Below are 16,680 nucleotides of genomic sequence, written 5' to 3'. Positions count from 1 at the left end.
TTTTATAAATCGTCGAACCGCTAAAGTCGGCCGATCTGACTAACCCAACCAGTTCAGTTAGTTTGGTTTGTCGTGTTCTAAAACAGTTGTTAGTATACGTGTATAATAGTATTCGTCCAAAACTATTTTCAATGAATAACCTTTATAGGCCGACTTAGCACCATTTATTTTCGGTTTGGCATCGAATCGACGCAACTTTTGACGTTGCAAACGAAATAGTGGCTTACCGAGCCATTGCCAATCAAGATGTTCACAAGATAGACGACATGATCAACGGTGAAATCTTGTGCTTGGTGCCCAAATGGCAAATGGGATTAAACTTATCACAAGAAAATCATCACTCAAAAGCAGCCAACGGTTCAGTACTAGTTATTAGTAATAGTCATAATAACAATAAAATAGGTTATTTTAAGAAAAGATAAAAGGCATGTGTGCTAGTAAATATAAAAATTAGAAAATTTTATAGACACAACTTTATCATTTTAGGAAAATTAAATAACAAAAGGAGAAAATAAGGAGCCAAGATTTAAAGTCTTTTTTTTAGTTTAAATGTTATATTCAATTTTCAAACAAAATAGCATAGTCCATAAGCCAAAAGATAAAGGGAAAATCCTCAAATATGTGGTTAGTTGTTGTATATCATCATCATATATTCCTTAAATGTTCATTATCAATAATCTTGGCTTCTCCTTTAAACTTCTTTACACTCACTTATTTTATATCAGTAGTTACTTGTCACATGTGGTATATACCGTCGGCCTTACTTATATACCGTCGGAAGATGATATATAATGCGGCCTCACAAATAAACCGCCGGATCCTAACTTAATAATTTCTTTTGTAAAAGAATTTATTTTTTTTTAAATTTCTTTTGTAAAAGAATTTATTTTTTTAAAATCATTTTCTAAATTTTTGCAAGGCCGACGGTATATACCATCTTCCGACGATATATATGTAAGGTCGACGGTATATATGAGAGTCTGACAGTATGTATGACACATGACAAGTAGCTATTGGTTTAAAATAAGTGAGTTTGACAAAATTTAAGAGAGGATCTCGCGGTATTGATAATGGACATTTGGGGAATTTATGATGGTTGGCAAAACCTTCAGTGACGGATCTAGGATTTTTTTCCTGTGGGTTCATCTATTTTGGTGTTCAAATTTTACACAACCAAACGTTAAATTTTCGGGCCGGTCGGGCCTTATCGGAGAATATGATATAAACGATACCATAATAAAACAATATATTAATTTAAAAAACATATAAGGTCATTAAAAATGATATTTTTTTACAATAAATGGGTTGTGGATGCGTAATGTTAATAAGTACTTTGGAAACAATCGGAAACAAAAATGTTCTTTTTTTTAACTATTAAAAACCCCTATTAAATACACAGTAATGATTTACCTAAAAGAAAAAAAAAGCTATCAAAATGGGACTTAAAAAGACTTGAACTTGAGACCTTTAAAGTAAAACTCAAACTAATAACACAATGATGGTTTACCAAAAAAAAAATTGTAATCAAAATGAGTCTTTAAAAGACTTGAACTTGAGACATTTCAACTTTCAAGAGAGTATGAATGTTTTAAAAAAAGAAGTTTGGCACTACACCATCTTAAACTTTTTTATATTGGTTAACTTTTAAAAATCTTATGGGTTTGCTAATACTTTTTATATTCGTTTTAACGCAAAATTTGAAAATCAGTGGGTTCCCGTAAACCCGGGGAATCCACCCTAAATCCGCCCCTACCACCTTACTCAAAATGGATATTTTAGGAATTTTCACAAAGATAAATTTACAAAGAATATGCTCTTTTAGAGACGACAAACTGAGGACTGGAATTGTCAAAGTCAAGCCTCAACGCATATTAACATCTGTACATTCCAAGTCACATATTTCTTTGCTAAATACTGGGTGCTTCAAAAAATACAAAATTTGATGTTGGTACTAGCATTGACTATATATACATTAATATTCATCAAATAATGTTGGGACGATCACATCTCTATTTTTGTAAATTTTGTATTTAGGGCATGTGTTATTGGGAGTTAATGACTCTTAGTTGTCGCAAAATGTTCATTTCACATAGTCCAACTTATACCTTTCATAACACGCAACCTATATCTATAGAATAACTTCGGTATTTATTGTAAATTTTGTAAATTTTGTATTTAGGGCATGTATTTATTGCCGCTATCAAACACTAATAGTGTAAAATGCATAAACTCTAACCCAAATCACGTAATTTACGTAAACAAGTCAAACAGATTGATGAGTTATAAACAAGTTATAGTAATTCAGTTAAGCAGATCACCTGGTTGATAGGTAGACATTTAAATTTTTTTTTATCTTATCCTAATTTTAAATGATTTAAGAACTAAACACGACCAAGACCCGTCTAATTAAACTGGTCAACAAGAACACGTCTGATCCGACAAGAAACCTCAAGGCATTATGATTTTTGTATCAGATCGTGACGTGTCTCGAGTCAGGAAAAATTTCGATAGCATAGTTAATAAATAAGTTTATAAATAGTTTATAAAGAAAAGAATATTGCTAAAAAATTAGTTAGAAGAATATCAAACATCAATGGCATCAACAGGAAGGGAAGTAGTCCTATGAAGATGTTTAGGAAGCAAGTCCCTATAACCACTAAATGACTCATTTTCATCTTTTTTACATATCCTTCTATCCAAACTTATATTATTAAAACCACGGTATGAATGCGATGTAAGTTCAAGTTGTTGATCTCTAAATTCCATCTGATACTTAGCTCTGAGCCACCTTAATTCCCGTTGAACCTCGTTTTCATAATCATCACACGCTTCTTGTTGGTGCAATTCCGGTTCAGGCGGATCTGGTTCCAAACATGTATCAGAATAGTGCAAGTCATCCGACTGGCTCGAGACCACTGGTGCACCATCTGTCACACATTGCTCGGAAACATCAACCTGATATGTTATTTCTTCAAACCGGCCATGAACTGATGTTGACTCGTGTCTTGAACCGTTGACTGCTTCTGACTGACGGTTTTCTGGTAACAAGTTTAATCCTGTTTGCCATTCGGGCACCAAGCATAAGATCTCACCGTTGATCATGTCGGCTATCTTGTGAACGTCTTGATTCGCAATGTCCAGGTCGGCAACCATTTCATTTGCAATATCAAATGCTGTGTCGGCTTCAATGTCAAACCGAAAATAAATGTTCCGAACTCGGCCTATAATTTTATTCATTGAAAATAGTTGAATAAGTTAGTTGAATTGAAAATTGAGGATAAAGGTGCAAAAGGGTGGGATCAGGTAACCGGTTTGGGTCAAAAGTCAAAACGGGTCAGGTTGAATTGAGTCATTGACCCAGCAAACAACTTTTTTCCCTAAAATCTTCTTTCTTTTAGTAAATAATTAATGTGTATAATATATTAATATTATGACAAACTATAACATTACAATATAAAATTAAAAAGCTTTTAACTTTTGAATAAAACAATTTAGGAAGTTGTATAAGCTAGATTCTAGAAATCCACCTTTTGACTTACTTTGATTCACAAGTCAGGTCAGGTCGGGTCGGGTCGAACCCAAACATGTTTTTTCTACTTTTTAGAATCTTCTCACAAAATTAAGCTTTAAGTATGACTACAAAACTATATTATTAGAATAACCTAACTATTTGAATGAAACAATTTAGAAGGTTGTATGCGTTAAAAATATATATTTTGGGTGACTTTCAACCAGATTGACTCATCTGACATGCTATCTTTTAGCTAAATTTTAACTTGACCCATTTTCAGGTCAAATATAACCAAGTTGAGAAAATTAATCCCACTAAAAAATGGATACCTTCTTTATCTGCAATTCGTAGCTTCAACACAATATCGTCATCATCATTTCTCCTTCCTTTGATAGAAATGTTGACTTCACCAAGACGGTCAACTTCTTGACTTGTAACTAGTCCATTTTCAGTCGTTTCAAATCCACCGTGTTGATTATCCAACTCAGTTTCCCATTCATAACCAAACTCGTGTAAATCATTGTCAATAGGATAACCATTACTATGATGATGATGATGATTATTGAGATCGACTCCATTAAACTCTCTACAATAATCGATTGATCTCAAATCATACCCATAATCATCAAACTGAAGAAACGGGTCTTTGAGTAGCTCTATTGCTGACTGTCTCTCAGAAACTGTAACAAGACATTTTTCAATAAAGTGTCTCACTTCAGGATCCTTAACTTTGTAGAAAGCATCGGGCTTTTTCCCCTATTTATGGCAAAATAATTTAATTTAGAGTTCGATAGATAAAATAGAAGATAAAAGCTCATACCGAAGTAACTTTCTTGTAGATTTGAGCAGGATGAGTGCATTCGCTATAAGGGTACTCAAATGTAACCATTTCCAATATGCACATTCCAAATGCATATATATCAACCAGTTCATTATACTCCTCAGCATAAACCTCTAGAGCCATAAATTCCGGTGTACCTGATAAGAAACAAGATCATCCATGATCCATCGTTATTACTATTATTATGCAATATGAATCACGATCATCATTAACTAACCAACACAGCGAGCGGCATGAGATTTATGGAGGATAGCCGCAAGCCCCAAATCACCAATCTTAACCTCTCCTTGATTACCATTAATAAATATATTATCACATTTAAGATCTCTGTGAATCACAGGTGGATCATGGCTGTGAAGATACACCAAACATTTCAAGATCTGCCTACACCAGTGCTTAATTGCATTCATATTAACCTTTTTGTGCTTTTGCCTATACCTAAACCAATCACCAATACATACATTCAAATTAACATCAATCAGTTATTCACATTTTGTTAGGGGTGTACATGAAACCAAAAACACCGTTCCAAAACCAAAAAAACCCGAAAAATCAAATCGAACCAACGGTTTGGTTTTATATTTCTATAAAAACCGAACTTATGGTTTGGTTTTGGTGTTGCATGTAATAAAAACAAAAAACCGAACCGACTTTATAGGTTTTTCTTGTATTAAGTAACTTATAAGAATTTAATGAATATGTAACTCAAATATTTTAGCCCAAATGTATAATAATCAATTAATCATTAATTAACAAAATGACTTAGGCCCAAATTCATTATTTTTGGCAAATTCGTCCCAAAACTTTCCAAGTTCAAATGCAAAACCGAACCCAAACCGAAAAGACCCAACAGTTTTCAAAATTTAAAAACCGAAGTTTCGGTTTCAACCCAAGACGACCCCAAACCGGACCGTGCACACCGCTACATTTCGTAATCACTTGATCTGAACTTACGGTTCGGTTTTGGTTTTGGTTTTGCATGTAATAAAAACCGAACTGAAATTAAAGGTTTTTCTTGGTTTAAGTAATTTATAATAAGAATTTAATAGATATGTAACTCATATATTCTCACCCAAATGCACAATAATTAATTAGTTATTAATCAAAAAAACGACTCAGGCCCAAATTCAGTATTTTTTGCCAAAACAAAATTATCAGCCCAGAATTACCAAGCTCAAATGCAAAACCGAAAGCAAAGCCGAACAATTTTCAAAATTTAAAAACCGAAACCAAAACTGACCCACACCAAACCGTGCACACCCCTACGACGATTTCATAATCATTTGATCAGAACTAACTAACTTACTGTCTAAGAGTGCCAGAAGTAAACATCTCAGTAACAAAATTAATATTCCTGTTATCGGCATCGACCCACCAAGTATAAAACTTCATAATATTACTATGTTTCAACGTCTTCAACAGATGAATCTCACCATACAACCTCTCAAGATCTTCTGGACTCCGCAAAAAATCATACAACTTCACCTGATTCCACGCCACATCTATCCCTTCGTACTCGTCAAAGGCCCTAAATCTGCAAAACCCCCCAAATTATCCCTAATTCAAACCCTAAAAACCCTAATTCGCATAATTGAAGTGCTTACACTATCTTTGAAGCTCCTTTGCCCAATACTTCATTGTACTGGAACACGAATTGAAGTTCAATTGATGATATTATTGATTAAAAATATGAAATTTATGTAATTGATGGGATAATTAGGGTTACCCGGCCGTATCTTCCGGTGGGATCGACTTCAATGTACTCTGATTGATCTGATTCAGGGGGTTTATCATCGTTCATACCTTGATGAAATGAAGATGATTGATTGATAATAAGAAGGTTAATCTGGAGTTGATTGATGATAATGATAATAATAATATAAGTAGTGTTGATGAAATGAAGGTAAGGTCATAATAATAATATTCTCGATTTTATCAATTTTAGTGTTACCGAGGTATGTCATTTTATCTGTTTTGACCAGACAGATAATGTGATCAAAATGGTTATACTTTTTCCCATTTTAGGGAATTTGGTGGATATTTCTATCGGGCCAATGATCTCAATTGATTTAAGGAGGGATGAGCATTTCCGTCCCAGTACTTGTATCGAATTCGGTATTGATTTGGTACTATCAATAACATGTTTTTAGTTTTCGGTATTGGTACGGTTCGGTTTGTTACCGGTATTTCTTGAATTTTACATAAAATACCAGTACCGAACCGAACACTTCCATTTTCCAGTACCAAATATTTTGAATTTTTGTGATCGGTACCGATACCATCCCGACTCATCCCTAGATTCAAGTGGTTGAGTTGAGGAATCCAATTTATTTTTAAAGAAAAAAGAGGTGTTGGATTTAACTCTTCATTGAGATAAAATAGAGGTTTGGGTAGAGCGTTTTCTTACCTATGATGGGTGTTCTTCCTGAGGGTGACCTCCGATATTTGGGGAGAATAGATGATCGAGTGGGTCAGTGGCATGTCAATGATCCAAATGGTCGTTCAAAAAAAGTTGGATATATCTATCTACGAGTGTATACTATCGTGTTGCATGTCCCGTATGAGAGGATAAAAATTGTGTACGGGTAGATACATGCTCGTAGAAAGGAATGGGCGGTATATTGGATTACCCTCTCTGCAACAATCATAGTGTAGAACTGTTAGATCGTGGATGTTATTTTGCTCTGGTCCCACCTTATGGTATTGTTGTTACCATTGCGGGTATGTGTCGGTGGTTCTGTGCGTACTAGGTGTACATGTGTCCTCACCTCATTGTCACCTTTCCCTGCCATGGGCGGATCTAATGAAGAAAAGGGTGGTTCCTCGGAACCACCCGAGTTTCGAAATAATAATGTACGGGTATATAGAAGATACTAGAGGAACCACCCTATTAACAATTGAAATGATGGTCTGGTTGGCAAGATGTTGTTCTTCTAAGCTCAAGGTCACGAGTTTGATTCCATGATAAAGCAGTTTTATGGATTATTTTTCCTAATCCGTAACTCTTTGTGATAGGCACATTTTGGCCTTTCTAATTATTTTGTTAATTATAACATCTGTTTGGTTTTTATTATATGTTTTGTGTTACATTAATTTCTGATATAGCATGGTTGAGTTTCATGAAGCTGCTGGTGTTTCATTCGGTACTCTGTATAAGGTACTCTTACCATTTAGGTCCAAGTGCTTTTATAAACAAATAGTGTTTCGTATATTATTTTGAAATGTTTTATTTAAATATTTGTAGAGTGCCGGAAAACAAGCAATTGCCGAAATTGTCCCAACTCTTCTTCATGCTTTGGAAGATGATGACATGGCAGCACCTGCCCTTCATGGTCAACAAATTTTGAGGTATTAAGAAACAAGATAGTATCATTACCCAAGCCAAAAAGATGAAATTAGATAGGCCATCTACTTAGAAGTCTATGCCAACCACCTCCGTGCGTCGCGGGCTCATGCTTTTCCCCAGCCACCTTATTCCAGACTTGTTCGTTGTTACTCATCCTCGAATCCTCCGACCGTGATGGTGACTTTAGATTCATTTGTTAATTGTTCTTGATATTGTTAATTGTATAGATTCAATTATTAATTGTTAAGTTATTTGTTAAATTTTAGATTATAATTAGCAAATTAAACCAATCGTAAAGCATTATTATGTAATGAACCGACCCTAATCGTCAAACCGACCCGAAAATTTTATACCCGATTCCATGAAATTGAATCATTTAATACTAGTGCACCACCTAAAAAAAATTCCTGGATCCGCCACTGTTCCCTGCCCGGTGGCACCTGCATTAGCATGCTTTGTAACCTTTTGTTGCACGATGCTTTGGACGTTTTCATTTGAAGGGTGTGCGTTGTAGAAAGACGCTTCTTTTTAGATTAACATAATAAACAAAATAATGTGGACATGATCGGTTAGATCAGTGATGACTATTAAAAAACCGAAATTTTATAGATTAATTATCCCAATCCTAACTTTAGTGTGTAACAACAATATTCAAAACAAACTGAAAAAAGTAAATTATAAAAGGGGAAACCGAACGTTGTAATTATTTAATGGAGGCAATTGTGTAAAAAAAAAAGAATTCAGTCATTTCTAGAGAAATTTTGTTAAACCATTTTAATATTTCTTTTATGTCGTCCACTTCACTTATTAAAGTCTTAAACAAGATCTTTTATACCCCAAAACATCCAGATTCAATTATCAGAACACTTAGATCATCGGTGGTACTAGACACTAGTACTTTTATCATCACAAGAGACACGACAGCTTGCTCATCCATGGCTACTGGTTTCAGTTATGATGTGTTTTTAAGTTTTCGAGGTGATGTAAGGCCCCGTTACCGGTGCCCTACATTTGGTGTTGGGTTTACTCATAAACACAGTTCTAAATATCAGAGTTAATTAAAACGTTCACGGAATAATATAAAACATCAACCATTCATTACAATAATCCATAATTTGTCTTTTAAAACATAACATAAAGTATAACATTTAAAACATCATGACAATCTTCAGATGCCAGCCTCTTCGATCCTGCCATGTGTCTATCTCAAGCCAGCTGTCTCAATCTGCTAACCTGAGTGCATACTAAAAGTCAGATACGCTGAGTGAGTTCTAGTTAATCGCACATTATACCATACATACACTTACCTTTAATTATGCATTCGTAGACACATAATCATTACTTTACTAACTTGCTTTCATTACATGTTCATACATACGTTCATACTTTATTACTTTCATACTATATAAATTACTGTCCTTTTCTATCTCGGATTTATTAGGGTCCGATCTCTTCCTTTTCTATCTCAGATATTATTAGGGTCCGATCCCTCTTTCCTTTGTCTATCTCAGATATTATTAGGGTCTGGTCCCTTTCTTGTCTATCTCAAATATTATTAGGGTCTGATCCCTTTTTACTTCTCTATCTCAGATATTATTAGGGTCTGATCTCTTTCTTCTCTATCTCAGATATATTAGGGTCTGATCCATCTTTCTTCATCTTCGTGCATGCTCATACCCATAACATACATACTTTCTTTGATCATTCATAAACACCCATACATTATATATATATATCTATCATTCACTCCTTTGTCAACACGTGCAATATCCGAAGATCGTTCACGTATCGACAAGCTTTCATTCACATTTAAGATATACATACATAACATATAAATCATACATGGCATACACTTACCGTTTAAGGTAAGTGTATTAACTATCACATCGAGTATGCACACAGCCCCGAAAACATAACAAGGAATGGGGCTAGAAACTCACTTGAAGTCGGTTACGTTCACCGTTTATCGTTATTCCCTTCTTGAGTTGTGCACGACTAACTGTATAACAATTACACGTATCAATTGACTATCACTATCCATATCATCTTTCTGGTTTAATTATTACCCACAACGAACGGGGGTTGGGGGCAGCGCCCCTGGCAGCAGGGTTCTAGGGGCGGCAGCCCCTAGCGGGGTCCAAGGGGCAGAGCCCCTGGCTGGGGTTAAGCTGCCATATCAGCTTTAAAAATTTTATTTCCATTAACTGTCTTAACACATTTTCCATTAGGATTTAAAATTATTTTCTTAATTCGCTAACTCATTTGCTATAACGAATTAAGTCTGATTCGTTAACTATATCTTTGCGATCTGGTTCGTCAACTGATTCGTTAGCTGATTCGTCATCTTGGTTCGTTATCTTATCATAACGAATTGGGTAGCTAATTCGTTATCTCAATTTAGCGAATAGTTGAGCTAATTCGTTATCTGGTTATAAGGAATGGACAAGCTAATTCGTTAACAGATAGCTGAGCTAATTCGTTATCTGGACATAACGAATGGAAAATCTAATTCATTAACAGATAGCTGAGCTAATTCGGTATCTGGACATAACGAATGGACAAGCTAATTCGTTAACTCAACTTAACGAATTGCATCAGTCTTATCCAGACTTTGACTCAAGGGTCAAAGTCAAAATCGCCAAGAACATCACACAGTCAACAGATCTTAGATCTGCAATTAAACATTTGTTCCTTAACCAAATAACACGATTTAGGTATCAATGGATTCGGAATCCAAGCGCCTACAAACCCTAACCCTTTGTTCGTCCAATTATTCACGTTTATGGGGTGCGATTTAGGCGTATATGTTACTGGTTCTTCATACTAACAATTAGCCTATCAAACTGTAATCAATTTCAGTAAGTTTGGCTTCGTTGGATTTGTTTTTCCATACTAACATAGATCTATGATTTCTAAACGATTCCGAACCTATATGAACGATTTCTAATCATAAATGTACCTTAAGCGAGTCGAACTACGAACACGAGCTGGTGTTTGATGATGTTTTGGTTCGTCACAATGATCTAGCACCAACGAGTTCGGGTTTTCATCTTCGGATCTTGGTTCGGGTTATAGAATAGTGTTTGTGTGTGTTTTCCAAGGTCTAGGCTATGGTGAAGAGATGGATAAAAATGGAAAGGTTTAGGGTTTAAGTGTATTTATACTCCCTTAAGCCCATGAACCTAAGGCCCATTCCATTCCTTATTCCATCTTTTAAGGTATAAGCCCACCTTCCATTAGTTTATTTATTTAAACCAGTAAACGACACATTATAAAATAAACGAGATTTATTTTATTAATTTATAACGAAAGCAAGATGTTACAGGTGAAGATACTCGTACCACTTTTACCGATCACCTCTATGCAGCCCTTATGCAAGCAGGACTCCGCACTTTCAGGGATGATTATGCCATGGACCGAGGAAGACTGCTAGGCCCAGAGCTCAAAAGAGCTATCCATGAGTCCGCAAATTCGATCATATGATAAACACAGTGGATCACAAGACTCAAATATGATGGTATGAGAATTGAAAATGCAGGAAACTAAAGAAGAATGAATTAACTAGTTTATGGAAATTGACTTGATTAATTCAAGATAAAAGAACGATTACATAAATAATGGAAAACTAACTTAAAAGTAGGAAACAGACTCCACTACTCCACTAATCCTTAACATAAAATTACCTAAACTTTAGGAACAAATAACTTGCAGAAAAAATAAATCATAAATATTAATTAGACACATGCTAAAATTAAACTAATGAGCCAAACACTCCATGTGTAAAGCCAACTGCACATTGCAATTTTAACATCATAGTCTTCTCAAGAAGCTATGCTTCTTCCAAGTGGTGTCTGGATGAGGTCTTAACCATCATCCAAGAACAGGAGAGAATGTCTTCTAAACATGAAGTCGTTCCTGAGTTCTACAACGTGGATCCGTCTGATGTCCGGAATCAAACAGGAAGCTTTGCTGAAGCATTTGGTGAGTATGATAAGATAATTGAGGCACAAACAGATGATGAGAAGAAGGTTGAATGGGTGGAGAAAGTGAAGGCGTGGAGGGATTCACTTAGAAAAGCCGGAAGCTTGACGGGAATGGAATTAACTGCCAACGGGTATGCTTCTAATCTATACAATTAGATGCTAGCATTGTTTCATTTTCAGAAACAGAGGACTTAAAAGTACAGTAAACACATATAAATATGAGCTCACAATCTAGTTATTTAATGTGCACTTACAAAATCAACTAATTACAATACAAATGTAGATTCTTAATTCATAAAAACAGAACTATATAATACCATAATTTTAACTTTTAAAGCAAATGACATTAAGTTAACTCCCTCAAGTTTGTCATGGGGATTTCTAAAGCATGATACTGTTCCGGACAGTCAAAAGTTATTGGTAGATCGTCTCATAAACAACTAATAACGGGCGATATAGTGGTGGTGAGTGGTAAAATAAAACTTTGCAAACATAAAACCGAACGGATTTTCCCACATAATTAGCAGCATATCTCTTATTACCTAAAAAGTTCAAATTCGTCATAAATTTTTTTAAGAGTTGAAAGACTGAAAGAGTTTATATTACTCCATAGCACATTTGACTATTTGAGTAAATAAATGGAGGCGCATTATCCACAATTACCTAGTTGATACTTGAGAGTGTATGGTATGTTGGAACGTCTCTGGATATTGCTTCTAGTGCATCCGAAAAAACACAAATCCTATAACTTTTGGGGATTGATCCAAAATTCATCCTTTAAGTAAAGATCAGATTGAAATGTTAAGCATAAATACATAAGATGGGTAAGGAACAAAGATTATTAAGTTAAATAAAATGTCATATTGTAAAACATATTACCCGATCAAAAATACACTGCACCATTTTGTTGCTAAAAAGCCACTGAAGAAACACGGATCTAATCCCTAAGGAGTTAGATCAATGAGTCCAGAGGACTGAAGCGACAGAAAACGAATATGATTGAAGCGACAGAAAACGAATTAACCAAACTGAAGAATTAAGAAGCCGCACAATGTCTACAACCACCCAACTTAACTGTAACTTGAGCTTAATTCTGCGAAGTATGAATGCGAAATAAACAAAACTTTTAATTTTATAGGCAAAGACTCAATATGGACAAATTTAAAAAACACAAAAAAAAAGTTTACTTAGAAAACTTACTCATTAATTGGTTTACCTATCCTCAATGAGTAAGTCAGTCAATAGACGCCAAATGGACAACAATGGTCAACATGATCTGAAGCGTTTTTATAGCATACCCAAGCCAGTAAAAACTTTGCTGCAATCATGGAAGTAACAAAAATCAGACACTAACTTTTAGAGACACATTGATTCTCTTTGCAGACACGAGGCCAAATTCATAGGTAATATTGTCAGTGTTATAAGAAAGAAACTCAACTACAAGCTCTTGTACATTGAGGACAAACTAGTTGGAATAAAGAACAATGTTGTTGAGATCGAATCATGGTTACAAGATCCACCACCTGATGCAGTTTTCTTCTTTATTCATCCTGAGGCATTGGAAAAACAACCCTATCCAAATGCATCCTTAACTCAAACCACCTTGACTATGATGGCAGTTGCTTTCTCACAGACATACACGAGACATCAAATCAGCCCAACGGATTGTTGCGTTTGCAAAGTCAGTTCGTCTCCACAATATTAAGCAGTAACAAGGAAGAACTTATATGGAATCTTGATGAGGGAACCATTAAGGTTACAAATGCCTTATGCAACAAAAACGTACTTCTTGTCATAGATGATGTCTCAACAAGGCAACAATTAACAACATTGCTAGGGCCACAGCAGTTTCATCCTGATAGTAAAGTGATTATAACAACTAGGCACAAGTGGTTGTTAACATTTTTTGAAGTAAATCCAAAGGTCCATAATATGGAAGGATTATGTGTCTATGACTCATATAATCTCTTTAGTTTGTATGCCTTTCATAGAGATCACCCTATTGAACCCTACATTGCCCTATCAAAACTTATAGCTCATCATTGTAGTGGTCATCCTTTAGCTCTTAAAGTATTGGGTTCTTCTCTACATGGAAAGACCATCGATGTGTGGGAAGATACAATGCGCAAACTACAAGCAATTCCTAATCCCGAGATTCAAAAACTATTGCAATTGAGCTATGAAACTCTTGAAGATACCAACGACAAAGATTTATTCCTACATATTGCTTGTTTTTTTGTGGGAGAGTATAGAGAATTCATTGTGAAACTGTTAGCAGAATGTGATTTGTACCTTGTAATTGGGATCCAAAATCTAATGGATAGATGTCTACTTGATGTTAAAAATGGGAGAGTGCTGATGCATCACTTAATCAAGGAGATGGGTCAAGAAGTTGTTCGGCAAGAATCTCCAAAGGATCCTGGGAAACGAAGTAGATTATGGCACCATCAAGAGTCGTTTAATGTATTGAAAGAAAATGGAGTAAGCAATGTATATTAAATTTCAATAGCTGTACTAAATTTATCATATGTGTTTAGTTAAGCCGCAACTTACCTTTCTTAATTAGGGTACCAGGAAGGTAGAGGGGCTTGCTCTTGATATGCAAAAGATCAATGGAATTAATTCAACTTCAATTGTAAAGATGGACAAAGGAAGAAAACGTAGTTATGAAGATTTATGTGGCCTAAATAAAGAAAACTTGAAGATTGGAGCAATAGAAAGGATGAAGAACCTAATGCTGCTTCAACTCGACTATGCAACTTTTTCTGGAAGCTACAAGAAACTGCCCAAAAAACTACGATTGCTTCGTTGGCATGGGTTTCCTTTAAAATCCATACCAAGTGATGTTCCTTTACTGATGTTGGTAGTTCTTGACTTGGGTTACAGCAAACTAAAACAAGTTTGGGATGGACTCAAAGTATATATTATTAGTTTCAGTGAATTACTAATTATAATTTTTATTCTGTCGGATGGACCTACATAAAAAGTTATTTATATAAACACTCTTGTTTTACATGTCACAGGTGATTAGATCTCTAAAAATCCTTAATCTGAGTTATTCTTTGAAGCTTATTAAGACGCCTGATTTTGGTGGACTCCCTGGCTTGGAGTGCTTGGTCCTTGTAGGATGCTTAAGGTTGATTAAGGTTTGTGAATCCATAGGATACCTTGAAAGACTGGTGCTGTTAGATATAAGCGGATGCAATAGTTAGAAAGATATTCCATGCTTACCAAGATCTCTCATATCACTTCAAATGTGTGGTTGCTCAAACCTTGGAGGTCTAGGACAAGTTAAATGTTTGGATTCATGTTCTATACTACCTTTTCTTTTGGTGAATATTAACATCTCGCGATGTAATCTCTTTGATAATTCTTTTCCAGGAGATTGGAGTAACCTCATTTCCTTAAAGTTCTTAGATATAAGCTCGAATCATATAACCTCATTACCAGGTTGTGTCAAAAGTTTACCAAGTCTTGAACAACTCGTAGCTAGCAATTGTTCACATCTTCAGTCAATTCTAGATCTCCCAAAATCCATAACAGGCCTGGCTATCTCTTGCAATAAGTCATTGGAAATAGTGCAACTAAGACCAAATCCTTTAGATGCCTTCTGCATTGATGAATGCGAAAAACTGTTGGTGGTGGAGGGTTGTTTTAAGCTTGGATCAATTAAAAATGTTGACAGGAAAGTTATAAGATATCTTGGCTTAGAATCGATTTCAGAAAATGGATTTGATAAAGAACAAGCATATGCAGAAAATGAGTCCATCAAGGCCAGTCTATTGCTATTTATTGTCTGTATTTTTCTTTAACCTATTAATGTTAAGGAAACTAAACTAACAAATGGTTTATGCTACGTGCAGGTATCTTATGAGTTTGGTATATTCAGTGCCGTCGTTTTAGGGAAAACACTTCCATGCTTTAGGTATAAAGAAAGTGGATCAAGGATATCATTTAGAGTTCCTTCACATCCTAATGGTTCAAGAATAAGTGGTCTAAATGTGTGTTTCATGTCTACTTCATACTTTGATAAACTAGATTTTTGGTGTGCTGAAGTCAATAACATTACTAAGGACTTGATATGGAAATACACTCCTACGTTAAAACTAAGATGCAAAAAAATACTAAATGATTTTAAGTACGTTTGGTTAAGTGTTTGGCGAACTGGCAATTTATTCGAGGATGGGGACGAAATTGTTGTAAGCATCAGGAATGATAGAAGAAGACAAATAGTAGAAGAGTGTTGTGTAAACCTGGTGTATGATGATGACAACGACGACGGTGATGATGAAGTTAGGGAGGATAAACAAGAAGAAATGGATGACACCCGTGTCGTCTTATTCAATCACATTTCATGGACTGATAGAATGTAAGTAGAGGTTTCGGATTACGTTCATCATGGGAAAACATACTGCTTTAGGATTGGTGATCCATTTCCTTCTAGTAAGCTCTTAAAATCCTTAAACCAATTTCAACTGGGTTATCATGATAACCTACTTATATGAAATATTTGTTGCTATGTTTAGATCAGTATGTGGATTGGTGGGGCCTAATCAAGGACAGAGACATTAGTGCAGAGTATGTTTTGTTTTGATTACAGTTCCCTTGCATGTAATATCTACATGATGATGTTTGGTTACCTAATTGTTTTGTTGTGCAAATGCAGGACTTTCGTTGAGATTCGAAGAATAAAACACTGACCACAATTATAGCCATTCGATTCACCTTCAATTGCCCATCACAGTCATAGTTTTGTATCAACACTTACATTCGTATATCTAATTTACTAGCTTATATGCCCGTGTGCTACACGGGTTGAGAAAATGTCTTTTTTAAACATATTAATAACAATATATAATAAAATATGTAAAATTTATAAAAATCAATTTCACATATAACCATAAAATTCATATTTAATAATAAAAATTATTCTTATGCTTACTGATGTATGTTAATGTGTAATTTTTTTTGTTTTGTTTAATTTTAATAGGTGTATTGG

General features: G+C 34.9%; 1 protein-coding gene and 1 pseudogene across 2 annotated transcripts; one reads left to right on the top strand and one right to left on the bottom strand.

Moving 5' to 3' along the window:
- Window positions 1-2,418: 2,418 nt before the first annotated feature.
- On the bottom strand, window positions 2,419-6,361 carry LOC143570674 (putative serine/threonine-protein kinase WNK9). The gene is made up of 7 exons (XM_077056267.1): window positions 6,079-6,361; window positions 5,957-5,994; window positions 5,659-5,886; window positions 4,570-4,790; window positions 4,332-4,489; window positions 3,841-4,267; window positions 2,419-3,221 (listed from the first exon to the last, which is right to left on the bottom strand). Exons 1-7 carry the CDS (start codon window positions 6,151-6,153, stop codon window positions 2,584-2,586), a joined length of 1,785 nt encoding a protein of 594 aa, XP_076912382.1. The 5' UTR covers window positions 6,154-6,361; the 3' UTR covers window positions 2,419-2,583.
- A 2,226-nt stretch (window positions 6,362-8,587) lies between these two features.
- Window positions 8,588-16,446, top strand: LOC143570675 (disease resistance protein RPV1-like; annotated as a pseudogene). Its single transcript, XR_013141975.1, has 7 exons — window positions 8,588-8,676; window positions 11,024-11,172; window positions 11,508-11,812; window positions 13,065-14,162; window positions 14,248-14,598; window positions 14,705-15,454; window positions 15,545-16,446. The product of XR_013141975.1 is annotated as a disease resistance protein RPV1-like (transcript).
- The last annotated feature ends 234 nt before the right edge of the window (window positions 16,447-16,680 follow it).

This window comes from Bidens hawaiensis, unplaced genomic scaffold (genome assembly GCF_021521415.1).
Source record: "Bidens hawaiensis isolate Kalapana, Puna unplaced genomic scaffold, B.hawaiensis_p1.1 tig00025015_1, whole genome shotgun sequence".
Lineage (NCBI taxonomy): Eukaryota > Viridiplantae > Streptophyta > Magnoliopsida > Asterales > Asteraceae > Bidens > Bidens hawaiensis.
This window is presented reverse-complemented; position numbering and strand designations above follow the sequence as displayed.